Genomic DNA, 10,712 nt, shown 5'->3' on the forward strand with positions numbered 1-10,712 from the left:
GCCTAGATGGGAAAGATGGGTTCTGTTTCAGACATGCTAATTCAAAATGTTCAACAAACAGCTAATGATAAATAACTACAGCACAGGAGAGACTTGAGTTAGAGATGGTAGCTCTCTATAGAGATAATAATTACCAAGTCTCACTGTGAGATAATGTAAAGGAGAACTAGGAGCCTAGGAAAAAGCTTTGGGGTGCACACCCATAGCCAGACGCTTGATAAGGATGATGGCTGAGCAAAGAGGGGTCAGACAGTTGAAAGAACTGGAGACAGACAGCAGTCACATAATCCCCGAGAGGATAAAGTATCCAGGAGAAGGCAGTGGTTATCGGTGTCAAATGTTACACTGCAAAGAGTTGTCAAGAAGGATGACGATGAACACAAGTGCTAGGATTTCACCATGAAGGGGTCCCTGGCAACTATGAAGAAATCCGTTTCGCTAGAATGATGAGGTCAAAAGTCAAACACAAGAAGTGATGGAGAGAAGAGGAAATAGAGGCAAGGACTGGGGCCGCTTCCACTCTGTCGTCTCCTACTTGTGGACAAGGCCAACTGAATGTGAGCTCCTCTTGCGCAGGGACAACTCTGCTCTGCAGCAGAGCCAGCGGTGCTTTGGCAACAGCAGGGTACTCGTTACTGATTTAATTTGAGAGATCACAAACAAGTAAGAGAATGGAGGAAGTCTTCTAAAGTTCCAGGATAAGAAGAGGCAGAGGGAGGGGAGTCCATTCTTGTTCTGTAGGAGGGTCACCTAGCAGCAAAAGGCCAGGATAAAGAAGGCTGAGTTCAGACAAGGAAACCGGAGAGACTGGAATAGAGTTTGTAAAGGTCTGAACTGAGAGACTGCTAGAGAGAGCTTTAAATGCTAAACGGAAGTTTGTACTTTGCCCTCAAAGTAAGAGAAAATTAAGGACAAGAGGGTGTCAAAGTCAGACTAGTGATATAGAAATATTAATTTGCCAGCTGTGGGTAAAATGGATTGGAGGGCAGAGATTAAAATGAGACCATGATAATATTTAAGAAGTCAAATTACTGCCAAGGAATCTCTAATCACGTATCAATAAAACTGAAAGGGCCCCAATTTTGATTCTTGATTTTACAATCTCTTTTTAAAGTTTTTCATTTTAAAAAATAGTTCACATTAGTTTAATGTGTCAAGGTTTTTACAAGGCACTTTTTTCACAGATACCTTGAAGCAGTACCATAAGAATAATTCTCATTTTACAGATAAGACACTGAGACTCCAAGAATATAAATGACTTGTTTATGGTTATACAGCTAATGTATATCAGAGTTAGAATTCAAATGTAGACACCCTAGATCAAAGTCCAGAAATAATTCTAACAATGCCATCCTCCTCATGACTTAGGTAGCTGTTTTTGTGTTATTTCTAAAAAACTCTCTTCTTCCTTGTTCCTTATATGTGAAGTACCTCTATGGTGAATTCCTTACTTGAAAGTACCTTTTTCCCCCACTCACTGCATTTCTAATGACAAAATCTGGCACAATACTTTTAGGTTCATAATTTATATTTTAAAAAACCACCCTTACTTTAAGTTAAAAACTTTTAAAGTCAAAGATATAATTACAATTCATTATAGTATATATACAAGTCACAAACGAAAATCAGTTCTGTTTTAGTCACAAGTATACAAATCTACCAAAAGTAACAAAATTCAGAAATAAAAAAAACTCAAATAACAGATGTGTTGGTATCTTTGCAACCTTATATATACTATGATGAAAATATATAGAGATGAGCTTCTAGAAATTCATGGATTATTTTGTTAGTGATAGGATCACTCAGAAAAATGAATAAAAGTAAAAGCTTTTATTAACATAAATTCTCCACCAAATTTTAAGTGATAACAACAGTAAAATGATTCTTAGATATAGACTGATATACTAAAAACTGCAGTATAAATATAGAGAATAATCATGTAAGACTTACTAGTATTGAAACCAGGTGGCAAGATTAAATAATTTAATAGTACTAAAATTAAGTTTGTAGAATATGGATTTTTAACTTGATAGATTTCAAGAAGCCTATGAAATCTGATGGGGAAAATAACTCAGCAAATGAAATTTAGCATTTCCTTCAATTATAAAGGATGTCAATAAACATTATCCTAAGAAGAGGTCTTCTAATAAAGAGGCTTCAATAAGATCTGCCAAAGGGTTGGCCTGCCAGAAAGGGTAAAGAACCTCTGTTCTGGAACAAATAAAGTCTTTCCCTAACACTGCATTTTTAAAAAGTACTATAACAGACAGAGGATAATGAGTGACAAAAGCAGTACTGGACACCAGTTCAAGCAGGAACAATATAGGAAGTGATGGTTTAAAAGGGATGAACTGTATGTCACTACAGGAGCCCAAAAAGGTTTGGGAGAAAAAATAAAGAATGAAGAAAGGATCATGGCAGGTCATCTAGTGCTCCAATGCATCCCCTCAGGAAAGATCCTGTTCTGATTGAGCCTCTTGAATATATAAAAGCAGGCCCAGTGACTTGGTGAATAGTCATTTTCAGGGCTTTAAAAATTATTAATATTACTATTAATAAAGACCTTGGGTGATACAAATCAGTGCCACAACAAGGATATAAAGAACTAAATTTCCAAAATTAGAATGTCCAAAGTAACAATAATAGCTAACATTTCTACAGCACTTCCAATGTGCCAGGCACTGGGGAGAGCACTTTTCCAGTGATTTCATTTGATCTTCACAACAACCCTGGGAGGCAGATGCTATTATTCTGATTTTTACAAATAAGGAAACTAAGACAAAAAAGTTTAGGATCACACAGCTAGTACCTGAGATGGAATTTGAACTCATATCTTCATGATTTAAGATTCAGTGTTCTTTCCCCTGTTCCATCTCACCACCCCCAATCTCTACATAATCCCCCTTGGGTCTGGGTTTACATAAGCTCACAGTAAATTATACTGTCTAGATTGCTCTTACCACAACATTAAACAGACAACTTATGGTTCAATAAATAGTAAGGGCAACCTTGCAAAGTAAAAGCAGCCTTTAAAAAGAAGGAAACTGTAAATGATGTTGTATCTGTGACCTTACCACTAAGGTGATCCTAATTCTGCTTTTAAAAAAAGTGTGTATGTATTTACTCTCTTTTTGGAGGGAGAGGAGGCCCAGAATATAAAACAAATAACTCTTAATCTGACGCAAGCCTGATCCACATTGACTATCTAGTAAAGCTAGTTAAAATACAACTCTTTATATGGGAAAATTAAATACTAGAATGAGTTACTAAGGGAAGTAGTAAACATGTTCACTCTTTCAAAGAAAGCCCAAGTCTTTTATCTTTGGGATGATCAATAGTAGAGAGATTGGAGGGGCAGGCAGAGGAAAGACAAGAGACTTCCCTTTTGAACAGCCAGAGGGTTCTCTACAGCAGTCTCTGCTCTAAAGTACTGGGCTGGGTTACCATGAGCAAGTCACTTCTATACTCAGCACCTATTTCTGCACAAGAACTGTCCACCTTGAGTTAGTCAGGGTGGTGCAGGAGAAACAAAAATGGACACGGAGTCCAGCTCAGACCCCCTTTGTAAGCAGGCACCAGTTTAGGAAACTCTGGGGACTTCAGTTTCCTATTTATAAAGTGATCGGGAGGGCTCTAAGATCCCTCCCAATCTTGAGCTTCTGAGGAGCTTTCTTTGTTCCAACCAAGTCTACTTTGGACTCCCATTAGGAGAGCTCTGGGAGGGCTGGGGCTGGCTCCCTTGAGTCCTAAGCATTCCCAGTTATCAGCACAGAGTGGAACACAAAGTGGCCCTAATTAATCTCCCTCCCAGGCTGCTACAGCCCAAAGCTCTTGCTATTCTCTAGGACTCTCCCCTGGGGAGGAGGATGAATGTAGAGAAAGGCCCCTTCCTTCTTGCAATCAACTTGCTCAAGGACCCTACACTATCACTGGCCCTTCTCACTGCCCCAACCATCTCAGGGCTCTGAGAGATGTAAAAGTAGCTGGTTCCCATAGAGGCAGAATGGGGGACAGCTCCTCACAACATTAAGTGTGGATGCTCTACCTCGGCACCATGTTAATGAAGTTTGTTTTTTGAAAAGGGAAAGTGTGGGGAGAGGACAAATTTAGAGTTTTCTTTTCCAATGATACATTCTTTCTTCAACCTGAGTAAAAAACTTCAGAAAGCACACAGCTGATTGATGTCTCAGTTGGAAGACTAGCAGAACAGTAACTCTAACCATGATAATTGCAATTCCAGCAGTTGGCTGACATCAGACTGAGGGCCCATTTCCAGGTCTGTATGGCAGAGATGATTTAATCCCATAAAAGAATTTAGTTTCCGTTTTTTTACAAAAGAACTTTAACACATACATACACACACACACACCCTTCTTAGATAATGAAATAAAAGCTTCCATTTTACTGAAGCTTCCTTAAGTGTTGTGCTTAGGACATGTATTATAGAGCACTATCATATATGACACCATATTATTATATTCTTTTGTAACCAAACCCGTAAGATATTCTACTAAATTTTGTGCAAGAATTTAAGCTTGGAGCATGGAGCCAAAGGCTCAATATCCAATAGTCTGCCTGATTACGGAAAGATACTAAAATAGAAACTGGGAAGGAATGGGTTACTGTGTAGTTCTGACACACTTGGCTCTCATACCTACATAAACACACACATGCTAGCTATATAATCCTTATACTTGTGTATCTGACTTTTTTTCTATCTGCAGAAAAGGATGCTCACTATAGCGTCTCGTCTTCCAGGATCACAGATTTAGTACCAGAGTTGTGTAAGGCCCTCTAGTCCAACTCTTGCTCATCAACGAAGGCCCCAAATTGAGGTCCCTTGGAGTTCTAAATTTCTGATACAAATATATAGATGTAAAACATAAGTTTCTGAGTAATGAAAATAATTGTATATCTTAAAATTTAAGTTAAAGGCTAGAAAGTGATGGATAACCAGAGCCGATATCCTGCTTCATTCTCCAGTTTGTAAGAAAACTGTCCTACAGAAAGACTCCAACGGCCATTTAGGAAAAAAAGCAATGGAAAATGTGACATGGATGTTCTAGGGCACAATTAGATCCCAAATACACTAAGAAGGGGAAAGAGGGGGGGAAAAAAAACCAACATACTGGAGCGGGAAGAAAAGCAAAAACTTAATAGGTAGCATGATATAGTGGAAAAAAAGCTTAATGCACTGCGTCTGGAGTCAAAGGCTTTGGATTCAAATCCCAGCTCTGCCAGCCTTGGTGACCCAGTCTGAACTGTGACTCAGTTTCCTCATTTGAAAAGGAGAGGGCCGAACTAATTACTTCAAAGATCCTTTCCAATTCCACAGGATGAGAATTTTTGGTCCAAGGAGAGAGTAATAAAAAATTCTAAAAAAGCAAACTTTTCTATCTTTCCATGAATTTTGGCAAGTATTTTCTAAAGCAAGCTTTCCAAATGAGAGTCACTTATCCTAGACACTAAGATTAATGATTTAAGTAAAAATTCACAGTCCTTTTCAGAGACGGCAAAGATTTTTTTAAAAAAAAAAAAACGTTGGATCTTTAAAATTCACAGCAGGGATGCTGGAATCAGAGAAATCTTAGGCTGGAGGGACCTGCGGGGTATCCCGGGGGCTTCAGGACTTGCTGCGGCCCCGACCAGACCTCACTACGCCCGGCTGCCTCTCAGGGCAAAGCAGAAGAGGAGCCGGAGGCCCAAGGGGCAAGCATTTAGAGAGCCCCTGCTGTATTCCCAAGGCTCGAATGGCTCACACAAGCATTAGTAAGGGGCAGAGGTAGCATCGGAACCCAGATCCTCTGACCCTAAAACCATCCATCTTCCCGCTAGGCGAGGTCCAGCGGACAAGGGGGCGCCGAGTTCCAATCTTGCCTCTACCTGGGCAGACCTAGAGCAGGCGCCTCCTCCGGGGCGCGCAGGAGAGAAAGGAAGCGGCGGCGGGACCCGCAGCAGGCGCGCAGGAAGCCGCCACATCCTGCCCCTCCCGGGCGGCCCGGCCCGAGCCCCCGCCCCGCCCGGCCCCGCCCCGCGCCCACCACGAGGCCTGGGCCGCGGGGCCGCGCGTCCGGCAGGCGGGGCGGAGCCCCGGGGAGTCAAAGCCCGCGCCCGCCGCCCCTGCAGCCCGGGCCGCCGCCCCGGCCCCCGGCCCCCATCGCTCGCAGCCCCGGCCCTCGCTTACAGATCTTGCCGCGCAGGCTCTGCAGCACGCGGACCTCCGCGTCGTTGGCCTCGGCCACCGCGCCGTTCGCTGCCGCCGCCGCCGCCTCGCTGAGAGGAGCTGCAGCCGCCATAGTGCCGCCCCGGCCCCGCCGCCGCCGCCGCCTGCGTAGCCCGTAGAGGCCTGGCGGCGAAGAGGCGGGACCGAGGCAGGGCGGGACCAATCCCGAGCCTCGGCTCCTCCCCCCGCCCCCGCTGCCAGAGCCATCACCAGCTCCGCTTCTGCCCCTCTGTTTGCCCCCACCCCTCGCCCGCCGCGCCCCCGGCCCTCCCTCGGCCACGCCCAGCCCGAGAGCCCCTGCGTGCCTGAAGACCTAGCGGGGCAGGCCGTGCCCCCTGCTGTCCCCATCTCTGGGGGGGCGTGGGGTGGGGAACTCCTGAGCGAAAACCCTGGGGGGTGGGCCTGAGACGCCCCCAAATCCAGCCCTCCGGGCTGCTGTGGCGCGGAGAGGGTCCTTCTTGAACTCCGGGTCTATTCGAGAGGCCGTGAACAATCTTGGGGTCCCCAGCGGTGGGAAAGCCCACTCCTCCGTGCTCCCTGAGAGTAACTACGTGAGAGGAGGGTGGGCGGCCCTGGGGAGGAGTGCCTGGCGTACAGTCGGTGCTTAATAGGCGTTTAGTGTATTGGACTGCCTTCCTTTGAAGCATTCTGATAAAGACACTGCACATCCACAGTAGGCGCTTAATAAATGCTTACTGATCGATTGGGGATTACTGGGGCAACAACCAGCTTCTGTCATGGTTAGTGAGGCTGAAAATGCAAAGCGGCTTCAGCTAATTTCTAGACCCCAGACTGGTCACTTACCATTTCATCCTGTTTCCTTATCTTTGCAGTGAGAAACTAGATTGCAAAATTATGCAGATCAAATGAGATCGGATGGATGGATAGACAGAGACATAGATGGACAGATGGATGGACGAGCTGACAGACAGATGTGGATATCTATATATTGTTAACAGAATTTGTATTAACAGGATAGGTAGATGGATAGAGGGATAAATGGATGGATATGGATAGATGGAGGAAGAGATGAATAAATAAATGGATGAAAGACATGTAGATATCTATGTATTGTTAATAGAATAGCTAGATGGACAGAGGGATGGATGGATGAATGGATAGATAGATGTAGATATCTGTATATTAACAGAAATTGGGTTGTTGACACAATAAATGGATTACAAGAAGGATGGATTGGTGGCTGGATAGATCAATGGATAAATAGATGGATGAATAGATAAACATGTAGATATCTATATATTGTTAACAGGATAGATGGACAGAGATGAATAGATAGATGTAGACATATACATTGTTAACAATTTATATTAACAGGATAGATGGATGGAGAGAGAGATGGATGGATGAATAGATAGACAGATGTAAACATCTATATTTATATTGTTAATAGGATTTTGCTATTTTGGTCTCTACACTTTAAATGGCTGGAGCTATTCATAAAGCAGACCTAGAGATAGATTTTAGATATCAAGTAGCAGTTTAATTGAGGAATTTTAAAAGTGAGTAATGTAGTTTGCAAACTGGAAGCTCTCCTGGGCAGGAACACCCTGTTGCAGTAAAGGTAGAGATTTTATGTACAAATCATAAGTGGGAGAAAGAGATCGGTTTCCCATGCCAAGTGGAAGACAATACAGTTCTTCCATCTATATCTATATAAATATGTCTACATGCAGATATAGATATCTTTTTGTTTAGTCGATTTTTAGCCATGTCTGACTTTTCATGACCCCATTTGGGGTTTTTATGGCAAAGATGCTGGAGAGGTTTGCCATTTCTTTCTCCATCTCATTTTACAGATGAGGAAACTGAGGTAAACAGGGTGAAGAGACTTAACCAAGATAACATAGTTCATAAGTGAAGGAGGCTAGATTTGAATTCAGATCTTTTTTGTCTCCAGATCCAGTCCTCTATCGACTGTACCACCCCAGCTGCTTTATGTGTGTGGTGCTATATAAGCTTGTAAACCCTAAACATCTATAAAAATACTATTTATTACTATGATTGAAACTTTATTGATGAAAATCAACAATTATAATATAAACAGAGTTTTCTGGGCTGAAGAAAGCAATGGATTTTGGTCACAGGCACAACCCTGTTGTTTTTCCTTCAAGAGGACCAATGACATTATGGTTTGATGCCTTCCTTGACTTGCTATGAATTGGAGTTAAGCAAAGCAGAGTTCCACAAGGGGGTCAGCATTATACCCTCTTCCAGTCATTGAAGTCCAAGAAGATTGACAGTGGCCCTAGATGCAATGGATGACCTCGGAATCTATGTCTAACCAAGCTCTAAGCATTGCACAGCACCTGTTTCATTCAGCCACCTTCATGGCCATTAGAACAAATTGTTTTCACATGCTTGGTGTAGACCTCTTTCCCTCTGTGTTTCCCTCTGTGTCTCTCTCTCCATCTCTCTCTCTTCCTCTGTCTCTCTGTGTGTTTCTATCTCTGTCTTTCTCTCTGTCTCTATCTGTGTATCTTTGTCTCTGTCTTTCTATCTCTCTGTCTCTTCTGTCTTTGTCTCTGTCTCTTTTGTCTTTCTGTCTCTCCCTTTGTTTCTCTCTGTCTCTGTCTCGCTTTCTGTTTCTCTGTCTCCCTCTTTCTCTCTCTCTCTCTCTCTCTGTCTCTGTCTCTGTCTCTCTGTCTCTGTCTTGTCTCTGTCTTTCTGTCTGTCTATTCTCTTTCTGTTTTTGTCTCTCTATCTCCCACTTTCTCTGTCTCTCTTGTCCGTTTTGTCTCTGTCTTTCTGTCTCTTTGTCTCTGTCTCTGTCTCTATCTATCTCTGTCTGTCTGTCTCTCTTTCTTCCCATCCTCCTTCCCCCAATCCCAATTCACCAATGGGTTGAGGCCTGTTGCCTAACCTCAACATGGTTTAGCCTGCCTGTTGTGCCCTCTAGAGGCCTGACTCCAATGTACACACACTATTTACATGTCCACCATTCCTTTCAGATGAAAATATACACTTAGATCTGGAAGAGCCTTTAAAGGCCATTTAGCCCAGCTTTCTCATTTATAGATAAACTGACCAGAAAAGTTAGTTCACTTGTTCAAGGGGAAAGCTGGAGATTTTAATGCAATCCCAAATCGGCTTTAAAAAAAAAAAAAGAGTATTATTATGATGCTGAGAAGTTCAGATTCTCCAAATATAATTTACTTCATTTTTTCCTTGTTAAAATGTATTTTTAAAAAAATGATTCTCAAACTTAAATGAACTAATGCTAAATGAAGTGAGCAGAAACAGGAGATCATTGTACACGGCAGCAGCAAGATTATACAATGACCAATTTTGATGGACTTGGCTCTCCAACAATGAGATGATTCAGTCCAATTCCAATGATCTTGTGATGAAGAGAACCATCTACACCCAGAGGGAGAACTGTGGGAACTGAGTGCAGATCACAGCATTGTATTTTTACTCTTTTTATTGTTTGATTGTGGTTTTTTTCTCATTTTTTTCTTTTTTGATCTGATTTTTCTTGTGCAGTATGATAATTGTGGAAATATGTATAGAAGAATTGGACATGTTTAACATATATTGGATTACTTGCCATCTAGGGGAGGGTTGGGGGGGAAAGGCAGAAAACATTTGGAACATAAGGTTTTTACAAGGATGAATGTTGAAAATTATTCATGCATATGTTTTGAAAAAAGTTTTAATTTTAAAACAAGTGATTCTCAAGATCACATAACAACCTATACTGTGTTGAATCAAATTAGCTTCATCTGTTTTCTGGAGGTAAAGTTTAACTGTAAGTTTGGGATTTCTTTAATCAAATTTGTCATCAATCTCTGTTCAAATTGTTGAAATTTTCCCCCAAGAGAAGGGCTTCCTATATAATTTGAAATTTTCCAAAGGCTATTTTTTTTTAAGTTTCATTTCTTCTTTCCATTTTATCAAAAATATCAAAACAATTTTTATCAAAAGTGACATTTCACTTTTTGCTCTTTCTTTCAGGCAGTTTTCTCAATTATCATCATACCTGATTTCTGGATTATTTTAGTAAGTTTTATTGCTACAAAAAAAAAAAAACCATCAGTTGAAATGACATGTAAAGAACTTTTTAAAAACCTAGTTTCCCTTCTCCTCAAAACACAGGCTCTTTGAGGGAAGAAGTTATCTCTTTTGTTTTTTGAATCACCAGCAACCTAAACAGAGGTAGTGAGGTGGCTCTATGGATAGTATGTTGGATCTGGATTCAAGAAGAGATGAGTTCAAATTTATCCTGAGATACAAGCTGTGTGGTCCTAACCAAGTCACTTAATCATTCTTGCTGCCTTGATTTCCTCATCTATAAAATGAGTCTGATAGAACTATTTGTAAATTGCTTTGCAAACTTTAGAGCACCATATAAATTTTAGCTGTTAGTATTCTAGCTATTAGATCTCATGCCACATAATAGACCTTTAATAAATGCTTATTGATTGATTGATTGCCACCAGAAATTCATGTTCTTCATTATTTGAAGTCA

The 10,712-nt window shown here is 41.6% G+C and overlaps 1 protein-coding gene across 4 annotated transcripts in view; it reads right to left on the reverse strand.

The window, feature by feature from the left end:
• The window catches only part of RASA2 (RAS p21 protein activator 2), a 126,932-nt gene extending 120,477 nt beyond the window's left edge, over nucleotides 1-6,455 (reverse strand). For all 4 annotated transcript variants that reach the window (XM_051983358.1, XM_051983360.1, XM_051983357.1 and 1 more), the window contains exon 1: nucleotides 6,185-6,455. In XM_051983358.1, coding sequence (XP_051839318.1) covers nucleotides 6,185-6,296 — 112 coding nt within the window. In that variant the 5' untranslated portion in view covers nucleotides 6,297-6,455. The remainder of the gene's footprint in view (nucleotides 1-6,184) is intronic.
• Nucleotides 6,456-10,712: the final 4,257 nt, after the last annotated feature.

The sequence above is a fragment of the Antechinus flavipes genome, chromosome 3, assembly GCF_016432865.1.
Source record: "Antechinus flavipes isolate AdamAnt ecotype Samford, QLD, Australia chromosome 3, AdamAnt_v2, whole genome shotgun sequence".
Classification (NCBI taxonomy): Eukaryota; Metazoa; Chordata; class Mammalia; order Dasyuromorphia; family Dasyuridae; genus Antechinus; species Antechinus flavipes.